The 27,401-nt window shown below is 37.4% G+C and overlaps 2 protein-coding genes and 1 long non-coding RNA gene across 6 annotated transcripts; 1 reads left to right on the top strand and 2 right to left on the bottom strand.

Annotated features, from left to right (window-relative positions):
• Positions 1-24,349, top strand: LOC135110147 (uncharacterized). Of its 4 annotated transcripts, none has more exons than XR_010273086.1 (4): positions 1-169; positions 2,859-2,990; positions 4,941-5,053; positions 23,737-24,349. It is a non-coding gene; the product is annotated as an uncharacterized LOC135110147 (long non-coding RNA). The 4 variants fall into 4 exon arrangements; XR_010273087.1 differs by lacking the exon at positions 23,737-24,349 and adding an exon at positions 7,980-10,656 and having other exon boundaries at positions 2-169; XR_010273084.1 differs by having other exon boundaries at positions 5-169; positions 4,941-5,047.
• LOC135110144 (uncharacterized) lies at positions 3,411-8,071 on the bottom strand. Its single transcript, XM_064022100.1, has 2 exons — positions 7,643-8,071; positions 3,411-3,729 (listed from the first exon to the last, which is right to left on the bottom strand). Exons 1-2 carry the CDS (start codon positions 8,069-8,071, stop codon positions 3,631-3,633), a joined length of 528 nt encoding a protein of 175 aa, XP_063878170.1. The 3' UTR covers positions 3,411-3,630.
• On the bottom strand, positions 24,342-27,401 carry LOC135110146 (uncharacterized). The gene is made up of 2 exons (XM_064022103.1): positions 26,315-27,401; positions 24,342-24,620 (listed from the first exon to the last, which is right to left on the bottom strand). The coding sequence occupies exons 1-2, from the start codon at positions 26,363-26,365 to the stop codon at positions 24,342-24,344; spliced, it is 330 nt and encodes a 109-aa protein (XP_063878173.1). The 5' UTR covers positions 26,366-27,401.

Below are 27,401 nucleotides of genomic sequence, written 5' to 3'. Positions count from 1 at the left end.
TCACCTTGCTAGCCAATTATTCCTGCATTTTTATTTAAACTCACGGTTCAGTAAAATTATTTGTGAAAGAAGAGAGAGAGAGAACTAGCTAAGGTTCCAATAACTTCAGAGGCCTGTGGGTGTTGAGGGAGAGAGCACAGAATGGCGTCTCCCTTCCCTCTGGCAACAGGTGGGTCTCGTAGCTCTGAAATATTTGATTTTTCTTTTATTTAGAAGTGAATATTACTGTGTTCATGTTTATTATTCATGTCTCTAGTGAAGATATAGTGACTGTATGTGTTGACAGAATGGCGTCTCCCTTCCCTCTGGCAACAGATAAAATAGCCGGTGTTGGTCCCACGTGGAGACAGGCCACAGAGTCTTGGGAAAGTGTTAGCCATGTAATGTTTCTTTAGTCAAATATAGTCTACTTTGAATGTCTTGTGAGCAATATTATTGCCGTGGAGAAGTGATGGATGAAGGCTGTGACGCTATTTAGGGATATAACGGTGCCCAGAATCAATGGTACTCTTGAGGAGTTATAAAAATAATTATTTTCTTGTGTATTCGTAGTGTTAAGTAACGGAGTATAAGTGTATATGCCATACCAGGATTTCAAGTGCCTTTTTTTTTTCTAGATTAACCACTCGATAAAGTGTCATAGTGGGTCAGTCAACCCAAAGAATCCCGTCAGTATTATTCATTTAATTATTTTTGCTATTTTTTTATATTTTTCGTTCCTCATAATAAAGCCACACTGTAGGTACTGTGTGATAATTAACCTCTCCCTACCCTCTGGCCATGACGATGAAGGCGAGAACCATTACCAATCAAAAATGTTTTCTTTTTTTCTATTGTGTGTGCGTGCTTCACCTCTTCTCTCTTCCTCTTCTTTTTTTTTTTCTTCTTCACCGTGAAGATCTTTGCCTCGTCTCATTAGAGCTCTGATCGGACCGGTGAGGAGGAGGGAGGAGGGGGGGAACCGGAGGAGGGGGGGGTGGCGTTTCAACTTTAGCGTTTAGTACTTAACAGTCCGAAAAAAAAAAAAAGCTGAAATTAACTTTTTTGATAATATTCTCGGTAATTGTCTAGAGTCCTTACCGGGCCTTATTACTGGTCTATTCACTTCAATTCTTTTACACATACCTTCACATGCACCTAAAACATCATTTTAAAGTGGGGGACAAATGCCCCCTTCCCTCTAGTCGGTTAGGTTTGGTTAGGTTAGGTTAGGTTAAGTTAGGTTAGGTTAGGTTAGGTTTTAGGTGCATGTGAAGGTATGTGTAAAAGAATTGAAGTGAATAGACCAGTAATAAGGCCCGGTAAGGACTCTAGACAATTACCCTAACCTAACCTAACCTAACCTAACCTAACCTAACCGACTAGAGGGAAGGGGGCATTTGTCCCCCACTTTAAAATGATGTTTTAGGTGCATGTGAAGGTATGTGTAAAAGAATTGAAGTGAATAGACCAGTAATAAGGCCCGGTAAGGACTCTAGACAATTACCATATTCTCTTATCACATAATTGCCCTGAATTTTCCCAGAATTTTGGCATCTCGGTACCTATGAAGATGAATAACAAAAAAAAAAAATCCTATTTATTTTATTTTTTTATTTCTTATTGTCTAAATAAAGAGTGTTATTTGTGGGTTTTAGCTTTTTGGTACTTAAGGAACTTATAAAAACACTCATAATACACGTTTCTCGTAATGTCCTTTTGTTTCCCAAACATAATGTTCTTTGCATGTACTTAAGCGTTTTTATAGATCACATGATCAAAAACACTCAAAATACATGTTTTTGGTAATGTTATTCTGTTTCTCCATAAAGTTTGTTTTGCATGCGTTTTAGCGGTTTGGTATACAAGGGGTTAAAAAATACTTAAAGGCAAGTTCTTCGTAAAAGTGATGAAATTATTCCTTTGAAAGTATTGATGGCTGATCTCTTTCTATAGGTGAGGGTTAGTGTTCTCTACTGTACCAAATACTGAACTATCTTTTTTACTATTTCTCCATCTGTATCCTACCCAGTAATGGTAATAGACTGAGGAACTCCCCACCTTTGTTAATTTTTACTAAGTATTGTCCTAGTGGTAATCAGCTGCAGCATTGATTTGTTTAGGAGTTGGATATCTGAGAATGAGTGGTTATTGGCACCAAGTGCAGCTCAGTTGTGGGTAACTCCAGTTGTTGGGAACACTCCATGGTACACAGATGGTGGGATAGTCTTGCCTTGGACTCTTGCAAATGTGTACTATGTCCCAGTGAGTTTTGTTTTTTTTTGACATGAATCCCAAGTTTATTTAGGCATTTCAGGGACTTATTGTGGGTGATGGAGATCTCCACAGCACTCTTCTCTTGGTTGGTGGGTAGCTGTTGAAAAATTCATATAAATAGAGATGTCAGATGTAGGTAAAATAGAGAAATGTTGATTTGATTGTGAACTAAATCCCACAACTTATATTATCTTTGATAAGAAAGGTTTCGTTTAGACCATGAAAATTGGATAAATGAAGCTGAGCATTATTTTACTGCAACAAGAAGGCACATAAAGTGAAGGAGATCGCATACTTGACTTTAGTTTGTTGTTCCTTTGATGGGGAACTTGTATCATTGTTAAAAGCTTAAAACCTGTAAAATAGCATGGATCCATCTGAATCTTTATTCAGTCAAAAGTTTATATGATGTGTAGACTATTCAAGCTTGCCAGCCTGGAGCCTGGAGCCTGCTTGTTGTAGAGTTGTCCTATGTTCTGTAGATTTGCTTGATATTATAAACAATTATGATAAAATTTTTGTAAACAATTTTGTTCTTTATTTCTTTCAGTATCAGATTCAGTATTTTCTCCATCTTATGGCAGCATATATTTTCAACACAGAGTGAGGGCAGTGTCATTCCTCCTGTCCACTACCCCAACTTCTACTCCCAACACTACCACAACAATGAGCGGTCTGGTGTGGTGGCTGAGGATTCTTTTGAAGAGGACAATGCTTCTGCTTCATCTGAGCAGGTCAGAAGGTGGATAGCAGCAGTACTAGTAGCAGACTGGTGTTACCTTGATGCTACTGCTACATTGCATTATTTGCATAGTTTTTTTCAGTTATCATGGACTTTGTGTAATATGTATAAAAGTATATGAAGCTCAAGAAACTTGTTGATAAGGTTTATGTTCAGCATACAAATTGTAGGATGCAAAGACAAGGATTGAAATATCATTGCCACAATTCCTGACAAAGCATTTGGTGCCACAGAATATTCAGCAATGTAATGTTTGTTTGGCAAACAAACCAGTTTCCCTGAATGATAGCTTTATTTCTGCAGGTTAATACAGTCTCTCTATGGGGGAGAGTTTGGAGACAAAGCCAAGCATATATATATATATATATATATATATATATATATATATATATATATATATATATATATATATATATATATATATATATATGTGGTTTGTGAGCCAAGCATACTGATCATTACACTATCATGTGTAGTTTTAATATGTAATTTAGATCAAGGACAGTGCAGTGATAGAGGAAAAATTATTCACTAGATTTTTTCAGAGAAGTTTTATGGCATAAAGGATTAAATGAACGATCAGTATATATATTGGCTCACTAGCTGCATCTCTTTAACACAGAAAGCTTTCACTAATTATCTCGGCCCAATTCATTAAGTGCATCGCTGTTGTGGGAGGGAAGATATGCAGTGTTTCCTTGCCATCTGTGGGAGTTACATTCCAGAGCCTCCTGCAAATAATTAAAATCTGTGAATATGGGAAACCATTCTTATAAGGATCAGAACTACCTATATTTATAGTTTAAACCTTAAACTATGCATCTCACATTTACTAAGCAATTCACTTTAAGACAATAAAAAACAGTTATTATATGTATAGTACATGATATTTTAATTAAAATACAGTGCACTATATAATAAAAGGGGAATAAGTTGATATGTACAATAAACCCTTGATATAATGAACTTCTATTTACCAAATTTCAGGTATAACAACCTATTTAAGGCTGCTGTCTCCTACCTCTCTCTCTCTCTCTCTCTCTCTCTCTCTCTCTCTCTCTCTCTCTCTCTCTCTCTCTCTCTCTCTCTCTCTCTCTCTCTCTCTCTCTCTCTCTCTCTCTCTATACACATATATAGCAAATTTTCATCTCAAGTGACCCACTCTCCCCCCATATGTGTTCGTTATATCTTGGGTTACTGTAATTTATAACTGAAAGAATAATTTGGGCTCTTTGGACTGAAAGACTGAGCTGGTGGTGACACCTGGCAACTCTGAAAACTCCCCATTAGTTAGGTTAGGTTAGGGAAAACTCTGCAAATATGCAAAACCATGAATATGTGAGGGAACGCTGATATATGCTATCTCTTATTTGTTGTAGATGTATTCCATTCTATTGGCATAGAACGATAGGAAAATGGCATCAAGGAAGTAGGGATGCCACCAAACTTTATGAGACTAGACATAACCTTGCACATAGAATTGCTGAACATAAAGGTATTTCTCCTTGAACTAATAATCAACCAGCTGTTCCATCATTTTCAGCAATAAGTCCCCATTCACATGAACATGATCATCCCTTTTTGTGACAAAGTTTTTTAGAATACTACACAAGACAGAGTCCAATATGGATACAAAATTATTAGAGGCAATATATATTAAACACATAAATCCAGTACTGAATAATAACTTAACATCAAGTCAATCACATATTGTAAGATAATGTTTCGGAGGCCCGTTCCAATACCATTATCATAGTGTTAGGAACCCAACTTTTTCAGTCCCTCTCTCATTGCCATACAGGCAAGATGTGTGTGGATACTTATTGTTTTCTGTCAATCCAGTTTATAATCTTGGTGCTTGTAGTGTTTTGTTTTTTGTGTGTAGTGTCATATGATGTGAATTTTATACAACTTTTACATAGTATTTTATTGTTTTTTCTAGCTTGAAGCTGCCTGCAGAAATAGGCAAAACAGCAACTGACGAAAGAATAAAGTTGAAGGAAACTGGAGTTTCCCTGCAAAACAAGCTATCAAGAAGACCTATACAATGTGTGTGTATATATATATATATATATATATATATATATATATATATATATATATATATATATATATATATATATATATATCCTTGTCTTCATAATGCTCTTCATTGGCACTTGAAGCATGCATCACACTTTTGTATGATTGATCGTATAATTTTTCCTGAGTGGCCCAATCACCCACACTATCACATTCACTATCCAAGTCCTTCCTTCAGCCTTGACACATGCACTGTAATGATGGAACAGTATTTTTCTGTATGTCACAACTAGATAAGTGTAATCAACTAGGTTAACACACACACACATACAGGTATTTTTGAGGGCTTCAAGGAAGAGGATCTCAATGTAACTCATACAAATACATGAATGTGGATAACTAAAGAAGAAAATGTGAAAATACAAGAAGCTTAACAGCGATGATAAAGGCATGGAAGGAAGAAACAGAAGTGGATGGCGACAATGTAAAAAAGATATCCAATGATATAATAGAGATGGAAAGGGAAAAAGAAAACAAAGAACTGAGAAGAGGTGACAAAAATAGTGGACTTAAATAAGAAATACTGTGAAGAGATTAAGAAACTCAAGAAAGAGAATGAAGAATTAAAGAAAACTTTGTAAGAGAGGTTAGGGTTGGAGGAGTGAGAGTTAGTTACAGAGGAAGTCAAAGGTTGGAAAGAGAGAGAACAGCAAAAGGTGGACATGGAGGACATAACAAGGCAACAGCAACAGAAACAACAAGGATATGGAAAAGCAAGTGATTAAAATAATAAAGGAAAAAAGTAATCTTGTGAGAGACACAGTACAGAGAAAGATGTGTATGGTGGTATTTGGGGTCAAGGAAAAGAACCTACCCATGAAAACAGCTAGAGAGAAAGAAGTGAAAAGAACTAAGGAAATTATAGCAGAAGTGGCAGAGGAAGGAGAGGGGAGAGTCGAACAAATTGAAGAGGTTTACAGGATCGGAAAGTATGACAAAAATAGAACAAAGCCAATGTAAAACAAGAATCATGTCACAAACAGCAGCAGAACATGTCTTGCAAAGAACAGGAAAATTGGCAAAAGCAAAAGGATTGAAGGAAATATGGATAAAAAGAGACATGAACGAAGAATAGAGAAGTAAACTAAAAGTCAAAAAATGAATAGAGAACACAGGAAAGTTGTGGACATGAAAGTGAGGAAATGGTGGCACAAAGATGCCACACAAGACCACCAAACAGAAGTTTAAAGATTATGTATACTAATGTAGATGGTTTGGTGTCCAGCCTACTGGAACTTGAAGACTATTTAAAGAACAATAAACCAGATGTGGTATGTTTAACAGGAACCAAACTAGAAGAGGAAATAAAGTTGGGATTTGCAAAGGAAGGATACAGTACATGGAAGAGGGACAGAAAAGGAAAGGGAAGAGAAGTGATGATATTGGTAAGAAAAGGATATTGTTGTTGAGGAAGTGGAATATGGTGATGGAATGGTAGAAACAATGAGTGTTGTGATTAAGATCAAAAGATGTGAAAAAAGGAAAATCATTGTGAAATACATACCACCAAAAACTAATGCATGGTAGACTAATAAATTCAAAAGTATGCAACTAGAAACAAAAAAATAGTATGGAGGAAATGATAAGGAAAGGTAACAAAGTACTCTTAGTAGGTGACTTCAACACTAAAAGAATTAACTGAGAGGAGATGGAAGTAACAGAAAATGTTGGGTCATGGAGTGAAGAACTTATGCAAACCATGATGATGAATACAACGAGACAGTGGGTGAATGAGCCTATAAGATGTAGAAGAGAAGAAGAACCATCACAGCTGGATTTAATGTTTATGAAAACCCCAGAAAGTAGACCAAGTATACATTGTCTGAGTTCAATGGGAAGAAGTGATCATGTGACAATAGAGATAGTACTACAGGAGGAAACAGTGTTGCACAGGAAAGAACAATACAGAAATTGGAGACAGAACTATGCTAAGTTAAACTTTGCAGAGCTTAGTAAGTTTTATTGAAAAATTAAATGGAAAGAGCAATTTGAAGGTAAAGTAGTGCAAGAAAAATATGAGATATTTTTGAGCAAGTATAGAGAGAGGATGCAACAGTTTGTACGGTTATAAAATGAAAATTGGGAAACAAGAACGGTATAATGGCAGGTGTGTAGAAGCAAATAAGAAAAAGGACAGGACATGGAAGAAAATGGCTATGGCCTGTTTTAAGACTATACAAGTGGAAATACCCTGGTCTGAGGCAATTTTTCTCTCTCTCTCTCTCTCTCTCTCTCTCTCTCTCTCTCTCTCTCTCTCTCTCTCTCTCTCTCTCTCTCTCTCTCTCTCTCTCTCTCTCTCTCTCTCTCTCTCTCTCAAACAAACAAAAAATAAAAAAGGTGGAGAAACAAGGGGAAAGGGAGATGAATGAACAGAAGGTAGCCAAAATCAAATTTGTACATTTGTGTGTGTTTGCATTTGTTTCTTATTTGTATTTTCACAGATTGACCCAAATCTAAATTACCATTTTTAATGAGAGAGAGAGAGAGAGAGAGAGAGAGAGAGAGAGAGAGAGAGAGAGAGAGAGAGAGAGAGAGAGAGAGAAATCACAAATACCTACTAACCTGGAAAGTGGAGTCCTTGATGATAAATTGGCTGGGATCAGCAGGGTGAACTGTGGCAGAAGTTTGGTGCATGGCAAATATGGCTTCAGGATGAGTAAATGGAGAGGCAGGAGGGAGTGATGGTTGTGGGGGAGATGATGAGTGAGCAGAAGGTGAGAAGGATGAGGAGAAAAAAGGTGATGGTGCAGAGAATGATGAGGAATGGACTAATGGGGAAGGGGAAATGAGATAATTTTGAGGACTCAAAGGCAGTAATAACAGGTGGTGTAGTGCTGAGGTGAGTATGGTCTGAGGCATGGCCAGGAGCTGCTGTATGACCAGATTTCTGAATTTCCAGTCAAAGTGTCTGGCTAAGAGTTGGAGATCTGGCAGAGAAGCTGTGGCCAGAGGAAGGAGGCTTGGCTGCTGCACCAGACCCATAGACCACATCTTTGGAGTGGCTTTGGCCTTGAGGTGCAGCCAGGTAGCTGTAGCTCACCACCTGCCAGAGAAAAGCTTTTTTAACCTCACTGCCTGCCAGGGAAGAGCTTTTTTAATTTCCATTTTAATCTTACATGATTAAGGTCATATGATTAATAGTTATACCATCTTCTGTATATCTAGCCTGGAGGTTGAGATGTGATGGAATGATTCCAAATGTGAATGTATACCATATTAAATCCTTGTCTCTACTTTCCTCCAAATGAGATCCATGGGCCTTGTAAAAAAAAGTTGGGAGTCCAATCTTTTAAAACTAGTAACTCTAATATTAGAGATTTGAGAGACAGAATGAAGCATTTATAAATCTGTACATTCTTTCAATTTTTTTTCACCATTTTTGAATGGCATATTGGAGTGATTTGAGTCAGAAATAACAATTTTGAACACTTTTGTTTCTATTTGTTGGTAATGTGTAATACCACTGATGAGAGACAAACTTTGTGCTTGGAAGGAAAGAACTGACACCCTTTCTCTATAAATTCTGCTTCACTGCATGCCACAAGTTTTATAATTTATATCAGAACTATTTCTAGACTAACCACTTCATAAGCATAATCATTTTGTCATCACAGTTTTCACTATGCTGCCTTATCACCATTGTGCTACAGTGATCTCAGATGCTTCTGATTTCATAATGAAAGTTAGGGTTCACTTTAAAACCAGTTGACAACTGATAGTCTAAATTCCAATCCAAGAAATGAATTTTGTATCATCAATGAATGAAAGTGCTTGATTGTTCTACAAGTTTGGTGAGGATTGAGGTTGCTGGTTAGTTCTGGGGAGTAGATTAGTAAAATTCTGAAGAAGTATTTTTTAACTGTCTTCACCCAGGAAAACATGCAGGAAATGCTGGATAGTGAAATTTTTAGAGCAGAAGAGAATGAGAAGCTGAAAGATATTACCATAATTAAGGAGATAGTGGAACAGGTGATAGATAGGCTAAGAAAGTTCAAGACACCAAGACCAGATGAAATATATCCCAGAGTAGTTGGGTTTAGGAAGGGGGATAAAACCCAGGGAGGAGGTAGGATTCTTTTAATCTCTAACGTTTCAGCTGAATAGCCATCCTCAGAGAGACTGATTTACATGAGTGAAAACACATTATTTATAACAACAAACAAAATTTTCTCATATGACATTCGTACAGAGTATTGCCATCCTGGCGTGTACCTCACCTAATTTTATTTTCCTAGTCAGGTGGCATTATTCGCCTACGTGACGAGCCTTTACTGGGGATTTTCCTTGTACCTGACCTGAGGGCCAATCTGGCGGAATTATCCACCCACCTGATAAAACCTTCTCTGTGGTTAATGACTTCCCTAGTTGTTTTGAGGGCTGCCTCTATAGCTTTTCTCATTCTTTTCTTCAATCCAACTTAAATTTCTTTAGCCTCTTCCCATTTTGGTAGGTGATTACATTTTTCTATGTTCAATACAAGGGAGTTTGATGTGTTGTGTTTTAAAACATCTTTCCTATGCTCTGCTATTCTTGTTTTAAGTCCCCTGCCTGTTTCTCCTATGTACTGCTTTGTACAACCTTTGCATGGTATGCTGTACACTACGCTGTTATTATTAACAAGTCCGGTCTCTTTAGTCCTCGTTAGCTCACCAATTTTCTCTCCCGCTAATGTTGCTATTTTTAATCCTGTTCTAGACAAATATTTATTAATTATGGAAGCCTTGTCCGAATTTGGTACACATGTATAACTCTCTCTTTTGCTGGTTGTACAGAGATCTTTATTCTCTTTGTTTTCAGTTGTTATTTTCTTTGCCTTATTCTTAAGCCTAACAAGGAGCCCTTCAGGATAACCCAGCTTTTTGAAAGTTGATATGATATATCATATTTCTTGCTCTAGGAAGTTGTTGCTGCAAATTCTGAACGCTCTTAAGTAAAAACCAATAATCACATCAGATTTGATTCTCATGCTGTGGGCTGAAAGGTAGTGAATGAAATCGTCCTTATTGGACATTCATTCACTTGTTAATAATAACAGCGTAGTGTACAGCATACCATGCAAAGGTTGTACAAAGCAGTACATAGGAGAAACAGGCAGGGGACTTAAAACAAGAATAGCAGAGCATAGGAAAGATGTTTTAAAATGCAACACATCAAACTCCCTTGTATTGCACATAGAAAAATGTAAACACCTACCAAAATGGGAAGAGGCTAAGAAATTAAAGTTGGATTGAAGAAAAGAATAAGAAAAGCTATAGAGGCAGCCCTCATAACAACTAGGGGAGTCATTAACCACAGAGAAGGTTTTATCAGGTGGGCGGGTAATTCCGCCAGATTGGCCCTCAGGTCAGGTACAAGGAAAATCCCCAGTAAAGGCTCGTCACGTAGGCGGATAATGCCACCTGACTAGGAAAATAAAATTAGGTGAGGTACACGCCAGGATGGCAATACTCTGTACGAATGTCAAATGAGAAAATTTTGTATGTTGTTATAAATAGTGTGTTTTCACTCATGTAAATCAGTCTCTCTGAGGATGGCTATTCAGCCAAAATGTTAGAGATTAAAAGAATCCTAACTCCTCCCTGGGTTTTTATCCCCCTTCCTAAACCCAACTACTTGTCAACATGAACAGTTCATATCCCAGAGTACTTAAGGAATGCAAAGAAGTTATTAGTGAACCGTTAGTTTCTGCCTTTAGGAAATCACTTGAGATACCGGTAATGTGGAGGCAAGTTTAAGCTTTAAGAAAGGAGATTTAAGCTTAACTTCTGTTGTAGATAAAATAATGAAGTCTGTAATAGTAAAGAACATTAGGGAACATTTAGACAAACATAACTTGATAAATTGGTCACAGCATAGCTTCACAAAGGGGAAGTCTTACCTGACAAACTTGTCAAGATTTTACTGTAAAGTTTACATGGCAGGAGATAATGCTGATAGTTATGACATCCTATATCTGGACTTCAGTGAAGTGTTTGACAAGGTACCCCATCAGAGGCTCCTGAGAAAGGTTAGGGCACACGGAATAGATGGGAAGGTGTTACGGTGGATAAGGTTGTGGCTAAGTGACAGGCGACAGAGTCATAATAAACAGCTCTAAATCGGAGTGGGATTAAGTAATTAGTGGGGTGCCACAGGGATCAGTATAAGGGCCATTGATGTTTTTAATATACATCAGTGACTTGGATAGTTGAATTAGTTGTGACGTTAGTAAATTTGAGGATGACACGAAGATAGGTAGATTAATTAGATTAGAATTGGATGCCATTCCCTTGCAGGCAGATTTGGATAGGATGAACGAATGGACAGACAGATGGCAAATGCAGTTTAATATAAAAAAATGTAAAGTACTTAGCATAAGTAGAGGAAATCCACACAGAAGGTACACAATAAACAATGAACCTCTGGTAGGTTTAGGGTACAAAAAAGATTTAGAATTTATAGTTAGCTCTAAATTCCATATAAGAAAGCAATGCATAGAGGCCAGAAACAGGGCAAATAGGATATTAGGATTTATTTTTAAGAATGTTAAAAGTAGAAGTCCCGAAGTAATATTAAAGTTATATTTGGTGCTGGTCAGACCTCATCTATATTATGCTGTGCAGTTCTGGTCCCCCATATTACAGGAAGTATATAGGTCTTTTAGAATCAATACAAAGGAGAATGGCTAAAAGGATACAAGGAGTGAGGAGTATTCCTTACAAAGAGAGATTGAAGCTGTTAAATTTACATTAAGAGAGATGTAGGTTAAGAGGGGACCTGATAGAAGTCTTTAAATGCTATAAGGGTTACAACACAGGGGATGTAAGCAAAATTCTTAGGATTAGTAACCAGGATAGAACAACAAATAACAGTTTTAAGCTTGAAAAATTTAGTTTAAAAAAGAGATAGGAAGGAATCAGTTCTCAAATAGAGTGGTAGATGAATGGAACGGACTCAGTAATCAGGTTGTTGGTGCTGGGTCATTAGGAAGCTTTAAGAGAAAATTAGAGATTTATGGATGGGGATTGATAGGTGGAAATAGGTAAGTATATTTCATACAGGAACTGCCACATGTATGCCTGATGGTTTCTTGCAGCTTCCATTTTTTATGTTCTTATATTCTTATGAGTATGTATCTTGAACCTGAGATATTATGCTTGTCTTATTATCACAGGGATATTGATCATAGAAAAGAAACACTCATCTTTTGTACTTACATTTTTTTTTTTTTTTGTGAATGTGAAAGAAAATGCCCTGACAGAATTAATTTATCTTTTTAAGGAACATAAGGAAAAAAGTTATATTTGCAATTGTCATGTTTGGGTTAACTATAATTAGCCTTAGTTTGTGTTGGCTACACACACTGGATCATGTGTGTTGCTGCTGTGATTATTAATGAGTGTAATTTCCAGAAATGTGATTTCAGTACTCTCCTAGCAAGTCAGTTAAACACACATGATTTATTCAAAGCAAAAGACTATTCAGTGTGTTTGAAGACTACTTGATATTGATAATAAAACCCATCTTAATGCTTACTTTCAGGTTTTTTTTCTGATTTTATTTTCAGACAAGGATATGTTCACATTGTTGTTGTTGTTGTTGAGAAACTGTTGTTCTTAGTGAGCTATGAAAGCCCTGACCCATTCATAGCTATGAATGTTCCATGGTTCTTAGTTGCGAATGATTTTGCTTTAAAAAATTACCAGCACTAAGATGTTCATAGCCCACTAAGATAAATCTTAGAAACATCTGGGAATGTGGCTTCTGGCTCCTCAGGGGTATGTTGTTGTCCGTCATAATAATGAAAGGCTTATGTGTTGTGTAAAAGTAAAATTAAGATAGCAGCCTGTTATTTATGGATAGCAAGCAGGCTGGAGGGAGGGAGAGTGTGAAGTGTGTGGGTGTCGTGGTGGGGAAGTGTCTCAGTGTGACACGTGAATCACTGCACGAGCTGTCATTGGCTGACTCTTCTCGTGCTGCTGTGGCGAGGGAGTTATTCTCTCTGGCCCCAGCAACTGATAGCTATCACTCAAGCGTGACAAAAAGGTTCTGTGGATAATTTCACTTGGATGGATTTTGACCCTAATGTGGGGTCCATTCTGATGTCTGCACTCTCTCTCGTCATGTTAGGAAGGTTGGGGATGACAATGCAATAAAATAGTAATTTTGACCACAAGGGCACTTAGATCACTCTGGCTCTGGGAACCTCATATAATATCTGATGCAATATGATCATAGGATAGTGCAATTAATTTTTTTTTCCCCCTTCCCCCCTTTTTTCTTTTTTCTTTTTTTTTTACCTAGGAGGGACACTGGCCATGGGCAACAAAAATCCAATAAAAAAAAAGCCCACTGTGATGCTAGTTCCAGAAAAGGGTCCAAACCGGTAGTCAAAAATTAAAGGATAAGTGTCTTGAAACCTCCTCCCTCTTGAAGGAATTCAAGTCATAAGAAGGTGGAAATACAGAAGCAGGTAGGAAGTTCCAGAATTTACCAGAGAAAGGGATGAATGATTGAGAATACCAGTTAACTCTTGCATTAGAGAGGTGGACAGAATAGGGGTGAGAGAATGAAGAAAGTCTTATGCAGCAAGGCTGCAGGAGGAGGAGAGGCATGCAGTTAGCAAGATCAGAAGAGCAGCTAGCTTGAAAACTGCAGTAGAAGATAGCTAGAGATGCAATATTGCAGCGATGAACAGAGGCTGAAGACAGTCAGCTGGAAGAGAGGAGTTGATGAGACGAAAAGCTTTTGATTCCACCCTGTCTAGAAGAGCAGTAATAGTAGAACCTCCCAGACGTGTGAAGCATACTCCATACATGCACGGATAAGGCCCTTGTACAGAGTTAGCAGTGTGGGGGTGGGTGAGAAAAACTGGCAGAGATGTCTCAGAACACCTAACTTCATAGAAGCTGTTTTTAGCTAGAGATGAGATGTGAAGTTTCCAGTTCAGATTATAAGTAAAGGACAGACCGAGGATGTTCAGTGTAGAAGAGGGACAGTTGAGTGTCACTGAAGAAGAGGGGATAGTTGTCTGGAAGGTTGTGTCGAGTTGATGGATGGAGGAATTGAGTTTTGAGACAACAAACAATACCAAGTTTGCTCTGCCCCAATCAGAAATTTTAGAAAGATCAGAACTCAGGTGTTCTGTGGCTTCCCTGCGTGAAATGTTTACTTCTTGAAGGGTTGGATGTCTATAAAAAGATGTGGAGAAGTGCTGGATGGTATCATCAGTGTAGGAGTGGATAGGACAAGAAGTTTGGTTTAGAAGGTCATTGATGAATAATAAGAAGAGAGTGGGTGCCAGGACAGAATCCTGAGGAACACCACTGTTAATAGATTTAGGAAAAAACAGTGACCATCTACCACAGCAGCAACAGAATGGTCAGAAAGGAAACTTGAGATGAAGTTACAGAGAGAAGGACACAAGCCATAGGAAGGTAGTTTGGAAATCAAAGCTTTGTGCCACACTCTATCAAAAGCTTTTGATATATCCAAGGCAACAGCAAAAGGTTCACCAAAATCTCTAAAAGAGATGACTGAGACTCAGTAAGGAAACCCAGAAGATCACCAGTAGAGCGGCCTTGACAGAACCCATACGGTGATCAGATAGAAGGTTGTGAAGTGACAGATGTTTAAGAATCTTCCTCTTGAGGAAGATTGATTCAAAAACTTTAGATAGGCAGGAAATTAAAGCAATAGGATGGTAGTTTGAGGGATTAGAACAGTCTTCCTTTTTAGGAACAGGCTGAATGTAGGCAAACTTCCAGCAAGAAGGAAAGGTAGATGTTGACAGAGTTGAAAGAGTTTGACTAGGCAAGGTGCAAGCACGGAGGCACAGTTTTGGAGAACAATAGGAGGGATCCCATCAGGCAACCTTTCAAATCAATAATTAATTAGAAAGTTATTATAATATCTGTACCACTATTTCTTACCATAGATAGTATACATTTAGTTCAGATAATACTCCATTCTTGGCATCACACTTATTGAAACATCACACAACATCTCTATAATGGTCAGAAACAAGTCCATGTAGCCATGCACGGTGTGCACTGTGTTGTGTATTTACCTAGGTGTAATATACAGGGCCCGAGCTACACTCAAGTGGTCCCATCTCCATACCTATACATGTCTAATTTTTCCTTTAGTTTGTGTACACTTGTTGCCAAAACTATACATATCTTCTTTTAGTCCATTCCAAACTTCAGTGTGTCTTTGTGGAAAACTATTCTTTGTGTTGTTCAGACATCTTCTTTTCCCTACTTATGTGAGTGTCCCATTCTACTGTCATGACTGCTTGTCTCTTTTAGTAATGGTTTTGTCATTACCAACTTCCATTTTGTTTGCCAACTTGTAGATAGTTATCAAATCTCTTTCTCTCCTTTGTTCCAGTATTGGTAAGTATATTTTTTCTAATCTTTCTTCATAGCTTAATTCCTCAAATTCTGCCACCATTTTTGTTCCTATTGTTTGTATTCTTCCTAGCTTGTTTACATGCTTCTTACATAGAGACTACACAACTGCTGCATATTCCAATCTAGGTCTTATTATCATAGGGATTATTTTTCTCATCTTACTTTTGTTCATGAGGTGAGAAGCTGTACTATGTTTCATAGTAATCTGTAAATGTTCCTCATATTCTACCTATATGCTTCTCTGGTTGGAAGTTATCTGGCTTTACTACTCCTAGATCCTTTTCTTCCTGGATCCTTTTAATATATTTGTTTTCTACCTTGTATGTCCAATGTGGTCTTCTATTCACTTCTGCACATCTCCATCATATGACATTTGCTTACATCGAATTTAACTTCCCATTTTTTGCTCCATTCACAAATTTTATTGGTCATTTTGTAGATATTCACAGTCTTTGCAACTTTTTATTTCTTTCTGTAATTTAGCATTATCTGCAAATAGGCTGTTGTAGCTATCAATTTTTTCAAGAATATCATTTATATAAACAATGAACAATACCATATTGGTGATAGTACTGACCCTTGTGGCACACCACTCTTTACTGTTTTCCAAACCAACTTTTCATCATTAGCTACTGTTCTCATTTCTCATCATTTTAAGTAATTTTCCATCCACTTTATACTTGTCCCATGTAGTCTCTTAATATTTTCAAGTTTCCACATAAGTCTTTCATGGGGGAACCTTGTCAAAAGCTTTTTATCAGATCTAGTTATATACAGTCCACAAATGCTTCTCTTTCCTACATGATGTCATCACTCTTGAGCTGAAGCTTAATAGATTTGTTACACATGATTTTCTTTTCCTGGAGCCATATTGTTTGTCTGTTATTATTCCTTCTTTTATAAGAATTCTGCTACCCATTATGTGTGTGTGTGTGTGTGTGTGTGTGTGGGGAGGGGGACAGAATTTGATGACACTGACATTACAGTGTCCCTTCATAATGTGCAATTAGTGATTGGGTGCCAATTATACCAGAGACACTCTTCAGTGAATTCTTTCACTCATAATACCCCATAATCAATGATCTAGTGCCTCTAAATATTACAGTAATAAAATTATTTTGTAATCACCTTTCAACAAGCATTACCTACTCAGCTAGACTACCAGTATGCAGAAACTTCTGCTAGCCCCTAAGCAACGGGTTTTTTGTGCAGAAACCTCTTCTTGTAATGAGTTTTTAGAAAAAAATAACTCTTATTCCTAGTTATATCTCATTTAGTACAGATTCTAGAATAATGAAACTTACAGCATAAGAAGCACCTATCCTTCTCCATTCTAGTGGTACTTTTGTCTGACTCATTATTTTAGTTCAACAGGAAGTAAAGGTGTGTTCATTATGCTGGATATAGTACTGGCTACAGCTCACTTGCCCCACCTGCCCTCACTGTTTTCCCCACATATCAAAAGGAATGTTCTTCCACTGTGACTCCTTGTTTAACAGCACTTAATGGGAGTGGATGAGGTTAGCTTGCATTTGCACTTAGCCATTCATTAGGATGAGGGCAGATCACCTCCTTCCATGATACTTGCCTTGTATAGAATACCAGATGGCAAGTCACTAAAAGTGGTAGGGAGCAGCTTTGTAAATGTTGCTAAGTAATGTTCAAAATATCTCTCTCCCACTTTCATTTTGATTTAAGGATTGAAAATCATGAGGCACATACATTCATTACCCATCAGAGCCCTGAAATGCACACCACTGTGTTGCTTGTTGCTCAGGGGGTTAAAATTATTGATACCTGTGAGATGTTATTCTAAAAACTGGAAAAATAAATAACAGGCAGCTCTAAATAAATTATATACTGTCGACAAATAACAACAGTAGCTTATGTAAAAAGGAACATAAATGCTTGGTACACATTTTTAGACCTCAGCTAGGATGTGAAAACATGAGCTAAAGCTAAACTAGATGTGATGTACTTTATGATTATGTCAGCTAAAGGCTTGTCCTTTAAGCTTGTCAGATCTGGTTTCAATCCCTGGTCACATCCACTTCCCATGTTTATACATTTTTTTTTTCATAATTTTTAATTTTGTAATAGGAAATGTATTTCTTTGTTTAACTATGACATTGGCAACATGGTGGTGGGATGGTCTTAAAAGATTTCATATAGGGGAAAGAATAAAGCCTAGTATGAACTTATGATGGCATTGTTTTGTTGCGTCAAACAGGAAATGAGTGTCCCACCCAAAAAAGGGAGAAAACATGAATGGAGCAGGGGCTTCCTAGTGAATACTCTGGTAAACCTTGCAAGACCAGAACCACACTTCCCAGACACACACTTTGGATTGTTTGGATACTTATTGTACCACATTAAATTAATGAAACATCAGAAATTAACCTAGAAGGAAGAGCCATGTAATGCAGTGATAGGACACAAATATGAGCCAAAGCTAGATTAGCTGTGAGGTACCTCATGGTCCAGTTAGTTAAGGCTTGGTATTCTGGTATGTTCATTCCTGGTTCAGTCCCTGATCACATCTACCTCCCTTTTTTTTTCTTTTTTTCCCCTTCATGTAGGAGTGGCACAGGCCAAGGGAAACAAAAATTCCAGCAAAAAAAAAAAAAAAAAACAGCCACTGAGGTGCCAGTCCCCAAACAGTCAAAAATGTTAGTCAAAAATACAAGTTAAGTGTCTTGAAACCTCACTCTTGAAAGAGTTCAAGTCATAGGAAGGTGGAAATACAGAGGCAGGCAGGGAGTTCCAAGGTTTACTAGAGAAAGGGATGAATGATTGAGAATACTGGTTAACTTGCATTAGAGAAGTGGACAGAATAGGGATGAGAGAAAAAAGAAAGTCTTATGCAGCAAAACCAAGGGAGGAGGGGAGGCATGCACTTCACAAGATAAGAAGAGCAGTTGGCATGAAAATAGCAGTAGAAGATAGCAAGAGATGCAACATTGCAGCAATGAGAATGAGGCTGAAGACGGTCAGTTAGAGGAAAGGAGTTGATGAGATGGAAAACTTTTGATTACACCCTATCTAAAAGATAGCATACTACATACATGGACGGATAAGGAGGGGTGGGGGTGAGAAAAACTGGTGAAGAAGACTGATTCCTAACTTCACAGAAACTGTTTTAGCTAGAGATGAGATGTGAAGTTTCCAGTTTAGATTATGATTAAAGGACAGAGGACAGACTGAGGATGTTCAGTGTAGAGAAAGGGGACGGTTGAGTGTCACTGAAGAAGAGGGGATAGTTGTCTGGAAGGTTGTGTCGAGTTGATAGACGGAGGAATTGAATTCTTGGGACACTGAACAATACTAAGTTCACTCTCCCCCAGTCAGAAATTTTGGAGAGATCAGAAGTCAGGAATTCTGTGGCTTCCTTGTGTGAACTGTTTACTTCCTGAAGGGTTGGACGTCTACAAAAAGACGCGGAAAAGTGCAGGGTGGTATCATCAGCATAGGAATGGATAGGACAAAAGTTTGGTTTAGAAGGTCATTGATGAATAATAGGAAGAGAGTGGGTGACAGGACAAAACCCTGAGGAACACCATTGTCAATAGATTTAGGAGAAGAACAGTGACCATCTACCACAGTACCAATAGAATGGTCAGAAAAGAAACTCGAGATCAAGTTACCAAGAGAAGGATAGAGGCTGTAGGAGGGTAATTTGGAAATCAAAGCTTTGTGCCACTCTATCAAAAGCTTTTGATATGTCTAAGGCATCAGCAAAAGATTCACCAAAATCTCTAAAAGAGGATAATCAAGACTCAGTAAGGAAAGCCGGATCACCAGTAGAGTGGCATTGACGGAACCCATACTGTTGATCAGATAGAAGGTTGTGAAGTGATAGATGTTTAAGAATCTTCCTGTTGATGCATCAAAAACTTCAGATAAGCAGGAAATTACAGCAACAGGATGGTTATTTGATGGATTAGAACGGTCACGCTTTTTAGGAATAGGCTGAATGTAGGCAAGCTTCCAGCAAGAAGAAAAGATAGATGTTGATAGACAAAGATGAAAGAGTTTGACTAGGCAAGGTGCAAGCACAGAGGAGGAGTTTTGGAGAACAATAGGAGGGACCCCATCAGGTCCATAAGCCTTCCGAGGGTTTAGGCCAGCAAGGGCATGGAAAACATCATTGTGAAGAATTTTAATAGGTAGCATGGAGGATGGAGGAGAGGGAGGAACAAGCCCTGAATTGTCCAAGGTAGAGTTTTTAGCAAAGGTTTGAGCAAAGAGTTCAGCTTTAGAGATAGATATGATAACAGTGGTACTATCTGGTTGAAATAAAGGAGGGAAAGAAGAAGCAAAGTTATTGGAGATGTTTTTGGCTAGGTGCCAGAGATCACGAGGGGAGTTAGATCTTTAAAGATTTTGACACTCTATTAATGAAGGAGTTTTGGCTAGTTGGAGAACAGACTTGGCATGGTTCCGGACAGAAATATAAAGTGCAAGAGATTCTAGTAATGGAAGGCTCAGGTACCTTTAGTGAGCTACCTCTCTATCATGAATAGCAGGAGAACAGGCTGTGTTAAACCGAGGTTTGGAAGGTTTAGGTATGGGCAGAAATATAAAGTGCAAGAGATTCTGGTAATGGAAGGCTCAAGTACCTTTTGTGAGCTACCTCTCTATCATGAATAACAGGAGAACAGGCTGTGTTAAACCAAGGTTTGGAAGGTTTAGGTCGAGAAAAAGAGTGAGGAATGTAGGGCCCGATGCCAGACACTATCACCTCCGTTATGCGCTCGGCACACAGTCTCTGGCACAGAAGCAGTAGTCATTCCAAGGAAATTCAGCAAAATACCTCCTCAGTTCCCCCCAACTAGCAGAGGCAAAACACCAGAGGCACCTCTCCTTAGGAGATCCTGAGGATGGATTGGAGCAATAGGACAAGATACAGAAATGAGATTGTGATTGGAGGAGCCCAATGGAGAAGATAGGGTAACAGCATAAGCAGAAGGATTAGAGGTTAGGAAAAGGTCAAGAATATTGGGTGTATCACTTAAACACTTAAACACTTAAACACTTTATTATAGCCTAGGTTTATACATTTCATTATTGGATAGGTATACATTATTGGCCAGCCTATGTATAAGCTTGATGCTTTTCAGGCAAATGAAAAATTTAAAAGTACATTACTTAAAGTAAACACAATAGACAACTTAAAATCAAAAAATCTATCATGAAGATAAATAAAAACATAATATGATAAGGTTTATACAGAATAATATATATCTATATTGTTATAAAGTTGAGCATGAAGATGGATGGGATGACACATAGGGTTAGGTGATATAAATTGATACATATATGAGACTGAAATCATATAGATGTGTTTAAAAATAAAGTACAGGAAAGATGATAAAGTTTTGTAGGGTTAGTTTTGTAAGATCAGGGGGGAAGTAATATAAGGTATGAGTGTAGGAAGTGACTGATTAGTATGCATCTCTAAAACGGTCAAGGATATGAGCAGGGTGTTGCACCAATTGGAGGATAGCAAAGTTGAAGGCTAGTTCACCATGATGGTCAGTGAAGGGAGAGGAAACCCAAAGCTGGTGGTGAACATTGAAGTCTCCAAGAATGGAGGTCTCTGCAAAAGGGAAGTGAGTCAGAATGTGCTCCACTTTGGAGGTTAAGTAGTCAAAGAATTTCTTATAGTCTGAGGAGTTAGGTGAGAGGTATACAGCACAGATAAATTTAGTTTGAGAGTGACTCTGTAATAGTAGCCAGATGGTGAAAAACTCGGAATATTCAAGAGTGTGGGCACAACAGCAGGTTAAGTCATTGCGCACATAAACGCAACATTCAGCTTTGGATTGAAAATGAGAATAAAGAAAGTAGGAGGGAACAGAAAAGGGGCTATTGTAAGTTGCCTCAGACACCTATGTTTCAGTGAGGAAAAGAAGATAAGGTTTAGTAGAGGAGAGATTGTGTTCTAGAAATTGAAAACTAGATCTAAGACTGTGAATGTTGCAGAAATTAATGAAGAAAAAGTTGAGGGGGGGGTCTCAAGAGACTTAGGGTTGATACCAGAAGATACTAGCCTTGATGAGCATCATCAACAGGACCCATCAAGTAAATTTTAAGTTGGTTTTTACCTAATTATTTTTTATTATTTTATTCATAATACTGTACATGCATATCATAAATAAAGATGAGGTTTACTAGAGGAGAGGTGATGTTGTACAGATAGAAAATTATATCTAAGACAGCAAATGTTACACAATTTAATGAAGAAAAGTTATAATATACCAGTAAAATGCCTTGGAAGGCAATTAACGAGCAAAGATGTCAGTAATGCATCAGTGGAAGGGGTATTTCAAGAAGAGAGAGAGAGAGAGAGAGAGAGAGAGAGGCAACTTCAGGCACCCCACACTTGCCTAATATTCAAATCACTCTAGCTCAAAACTCTGCAAGAGCCCAGTGGTTGTGCTATATACCACTTGATAGGAAATTTCATTTTGTGTTCAGTGGTATCTATCCGCTCTCATTGAGACAAAAGAAAATTGGTGAAAATTGCAGAAAACTGATGGTCACTTTACAAAAAGTTTTGTATTGTATTTTGCATATGCACAGTAGTATTGCAAATTTCATATGATTTTTCATTATAACTTGTATTACTCTTATTACCAACAAAAATTTGAGCTTGATCAGTTAATTACTTAAAAAGTTGTAATTTTGACTTTGTGCATGTACAGTGCTACTTCAAAGTTGACGTAAGGAATTTTATTAAAATTATAACATGACACCTCTTAAGTTTCATTAAAACTGGTTGAGTAGTTTTTGAGAAATCCCATTTCTGACACCCTTCTACTTTTAGTAAGTTAACTTCACCCAATAGAAGAGATGAAAGCTATATCATATAAAATTGATAGAGGTGTGCTATCATATGATGCTAATTTTGTTACGATCAGCCACATAGTTCTGGAGATATTAGCGATTGAATAGGGTTATGGTCAGACTGAGCCAGGCCCCTCAAAACGAAACAACAACCTCCATAGTAAACTTTGTTTTGCTCATAATTAATTTCTCACTCTTTCATAAAAGAGAACATAGGTATCCATTTAATCATGATGAGTTTCCCTTCAATACAGGGACTGTAATATATATACCTCCCATATTTATAATATATGAATTTCTCACTCTTTCATAAAAGAGAACATAGTTATCCATTCAATCATGATGATTTCCCCTTCAATACAGGGACTGTAATATATATACCTCCCATATTTATAATATATGAATTTCTCACTCTTTCATAAAAGAGAACATAGTTATCCATTCAATCATGATGAGTTCCCCTTCAATACAGGGACTGTAATATATATACCTCCCATATTTATAATATATGAATTTCTCACTCTTTCATAAAGGAGAACATAGAGTTCTTTGTTTAATCATGATTAGTTCCTTTTCATTACATGGACTGTACTAAATACATATTTTTCTTAAGCTACGTTTTTAGAATACTTTTGGCTTAAGTTGAGAACTTGACCGCCCTGATTTGAGGAATGGTGAAATGGAGCCACCAGGCACAATATCTACCAATTCACAAAACAGAGCAATGACTAAATTTTGACTTCTCTATTTCCTTAGTTTGGTGGCATTCCTACTTCCTTGATGCCATTTTCCTATCATTCTATGCCAATAGAATGGAATACATCTACAACAAATAAGAGATAGCATATATCAGCGTTCCCTCACATATTCATGGTTTTGCATATTTGCAGAGTTTTCCCTAACCTAACCTAACTAATGGGGAGTTTTTAGAGTTGCCAGGTGTCACCACCAGCTCAGTCTTTCAGCCCAAAGAGCCCAAATTATTCTTTCAGTTATAAATTACAGTAACCCAAGATATAACGAACACATATGGGGGGAGAGTGGGTCACTTGAGATGAAAATTTGCTATATATGTGTATAGAGAGAGAGAGAGAGAGAGAGAGAGAGAGAGAGAGAGAGAGGCAGCAGACAGCAGCCTTAAATAGGATGTTATACCTGAAATTTGGTAAATAGAAGTTCATTATATCAAGGGTTTATTGTACATATCAACTTATTCCCCTTTTATTTTATAGTGCACTGTATTTTTTAATTAAAATATCATGTACTATACATATAATAACTGTTTTTTATTGTCTTAAAGTGAATTGCTTAGTAAATGTGAGATGCATAGTTTAAGATTTAAACTATAAATATAGGTAGTTCTGATCCTTATAAGGATGGTTTCCCATATTCACAGATTTTAACTATTTGCAGGAGGTTCTGGAATGTAACTCCCACAGATGGCAGGGAAACACTGCATATCTTCCCTCCCACAACAGCGATGCACTTAATGAATTGGGCCAAGATAATTAGTGAAAGCTTTCTGTGTTAAAGAGATGCAGCTAGTGGGCCAATATATACGAGTATACTGATCGTTCAATTAATCCTTTATGTCATAAAACTTCTCTGAAAAAATCTAGTGAATAATTTTTCCTCTCTCACTGCACTGTCCTTGATCTAAATTACATATTAAAACTACACATGATAGTGTAATGATCAGTATGCTTGGCTCACAAACCATATATATATATATATATATATATATATATATATATATATATATATATATATATATATATATATATATATATATATATATATATATATATGCTTGGCTTTGTCTCCAAACTCTCCCCCATAGAGAGACTGTATTAACCTGCAGAAATAAAGCTATCATTCAGGGAAACTGGTTTGTTTGCCAAACAAACATTACATTGCTGAATATTCTGTGGCACCAAATGCTTTGTCAGGAATTGTGGCAATGATATTTCAATCCTTGTCTTTGCATCCTACAATTTGTATGCTGAACATAAACCTTATCAACAAGTTTCTTGAGCTTCATATACTTTTATACATATTACACAAAGTCCATGACAACTGAAAAAACTATGCAAATAATGCAATGTAGCAGTAGCATCAAGGTAACACCAGTCTGCTACTAGTACTGCTGGTATCCACCTTCTGACCTGCTCAGATGAAGCAGAAGCATTGTCCTCTTCAAAAGAATCCTCAGCCACCACACCAGACCGCTCATTGCTGTGGTAGTATTGGGAGTAGAAGTTGGGGTAGTGGACAGGAGGAATGACACTGCCCTCACTCTGTGTTGAAAATATATGCTGCCATAAGATGGAGAAAATACTGAATCTGATACTGACAGAAATAAAGAACAAAATTGTATACAAAAATTTTACCATAATTGTTTATAATATCAAGCAAATCTACAGAACATAGGACAACTCTACAACAAGCAGGCTCCAGGCTCCAGGCTGGCAAGCTTGAATAGTCTACACATCATATAAACTTTTGACTGAATAAAGATTCAGATGGATCCATGCTATTTTACAGGATTTAAGCTTTTAACAATGATACAAGTTCCCCATCATAGGGACAACAAACTAAAGACAAGTATGCAATCTCCTTCACTTTGTGTGCCTTCTTGTTGCAGTAAAATAATGCTCAGCTTCATTTATCCAATTTTCATGGTTTAAACGAAACCTTTCTTATCAAAGATAATATAAGTTGTGGGATTTAGTTCACAATCAAATCAACATTTCTCTATTTTACCTACATCTGACATCTCTATTCATATGAATTTTTCAACAGCTACCCACCCACCAAGAGAAGAGTGCTGTGGAGATCTCCATCACCCACAATAAGTCCCTGAAATGCCTAAATAAACTTGGGATTCATGTCAAATAAAAACAAAACTCACTGGGACATAGTACACATTTGCAAGAGTCCAAGGCAAGACTATCCCACCATCTGTGTACCATGGAATGCTCCCAACAACTGGAGTTACCCACAACTGAGCTGCACTTGGTGCCAATAACCATTCATTCTCAGATACCCAACTCCTAAGCAAATCAATGCTGCATCTGATTACCACTAGGACAATACTTAGTAAAAATTAACAAAGGTGGGGAGTTCCTCAGTCTATTACCATTACTGGGTAGGATACAGATGGAGAAATAGTACAAAAGACAGTTCAGTATTTGGTACAGTAGAGAACACTAACCCTCACCTATAGAAAGAGATCAGCCATCAATACTTTCAAAGGAATAATTTCATCACTGTAATCAGTTTCAGGTCCCTTCAATAAACCTTGCATGTCACTAGGTCATGGACCATGCTTCTATGAAAAGGCACAGATCAATGCCTCTTATGAAAGAGCACAGAGTTGATCAGGAATGAAAAAAGAAAAACTTAACTGACTTTGGAATCAAATATCTAAACTACATCTCTGTAAAAAAGATAGGGAGACTGAAAGAAATTTAATTGGAAAACATTCTATACAACATGGACAACCAAGGTCATGTGACCTTAACATAATTCCTCCTATCAAATCGTAATCTAAAAGCTTAAACACCTGATGCGTTGAGGCTCCTACACACATTATGAACAAATGGTTCCCAGCCTTTTTTAGGAGATTAGTACAATGCCATGTTAACCTTCACATTATCATCCAAACATCAATTTAAAAAGCTAAATACTTATCAAGTGAATTTACACATGCTTCAACACTCAAATGCAGAATCCTGCACACAAACTTGACATGCCTTTGACAACTTTTTTATTGTCATATAAGAGAAATAATAAATCACCACCTCATTTCCTTCCCTCTTATGTTGCTTAGTGTTTTGAGAACATGCTGCCATACATACATAGCACAACACAAGTACAAAAATTAAGAGTGAAACATTGTGAAAACAAGGAATAAATATGTTTCATGTGACAGCATAGGAAGTGAAGCACAAGAAGTACAAGTGGCTAGGTGTACAGGCCACACACCTACCTGGCTTGGTCTCAGGTTCAACACCCGGGCTTGGCGGGGCACGGCGGCCATGCCTGCTGCTAATGACCTGGCCTGTACCTGGTTGATTCGGGCTTCATCCTCAGCCGTCAAAAGCTTGTTGTTGATAATTCTGTGCCATCACCAGGGAATGGAACAGAAGGGAAGGGGAGGTGAAGAGAAAAAAGACAGTGGGTAAGGATATAAGAACTTCTGAAAATATGCAATAAAGGGAGAATGGAAAAAGGAAGATGAAAATGAAATTTAGGAGATTACAAGGAGGTTGGTGGGTTCCCCTTGTTACTAATACTGTACATACTGTATATGGATGAATAAAGCTACAAAATATCTTTTATCTTGCCTCCTTAAAAAAAAGTCAATACTGACCTTCATTAGCATCCTTAAAAATTTCATCAGATACAAAACAAAACTGCTGTTATAGTGACTTAAACACTCCATATCATCTGTCAGCCCCTGCAGGCTCCACACTGAATAAAAGGGTCACACCTGTCAGTACAGCAGTCATGTGAACCTTTATGACTTGTCTCACAGTACTTGCACACAACCAAAATATATAAATGACCACATATTTTACACTTCCCTCAGCTTGTTAAGTGTGGTTCAACAGCCCCCACAACAAATGATCTGTCTCATTGTAGCAACAGCATGTCTTTATCAACTGCACACACACACACACACACACACACACACACACACACACACACACACTAGCTCTAATTTTGTATATCATTTTATGTAAATTATATGCTAAATGACCAAAGAAAATATATGTCTGTAAATGATGCTACAGTCATGAAGATAATCATGCAAAATGAAAAGTGGAGAATTATCAGAAAATTCTGAATATAATGGAGCCAATCTGATTATTAACATGAATATGACGGAGTCAAGATTGATAAATGGAGCTAAGAAATAGCATATGTTGGAAATGGGACAAGAGGATAAAGAAACAAAGATGGGTGGTCGTAGAATAAAGTGATAGAGTGAGAGAAACTTGGAAGTAGCACTAGAGAAATGAATATGATTACTTCAAGAACTAAATAAATGTTGATAAATTTGAAAGTGGTGT

This window comes from Scylla paramamosain, chromosome 20, assembly GCF_035594125.1.
Source record: "Scylla paramamosain isolate STU-SP2022 chromosome 20, ASM3559412v1, whole genome shotgun sequence".
NCBI classification, from domain to species: Eukaryota; Metazoa; Arthropoda; class Malacostraca; order Decapoda; family Portunidae; genus Scylla; species Scylla paramamosain.
The sequence above is the reverse complement of the archived record's forward strand: the minus strand, read 5'-3'. Positions and strand labels throughout refer to the sequence as shown.

Coding starts and splice junctions, on each gene's coding strand:
- LOC135110144 (XM_064022100.1), bottom strand. CDS start 8,071: ATGTGGTCTATGGGTCTGGTGCAGCAGCCAAGCCTCCTTCCTCTGGCC. Junction 3,730..7,642: donor TCAAGGACTCCACTTTCCAG/GTTAGTAGGTAT, acceptor AATTATTTGCAG/GAGGCTCTGGAATGTAACTC.
- LOC135110146 (XM_064022103.1), bottom strand. CDS start 26,365: ATGGCCGCCGTGCCCCGCCAAGCCCGGGTGTTGAACCTGAGACCAAGC. Junction 24,621..26,314: donor TGAACCTGAGACCAAGCCAG/GTAGGTGTGTGG, acceptor TTTTCAACACAG/AGTGAGGGCAGTGTCATTCC.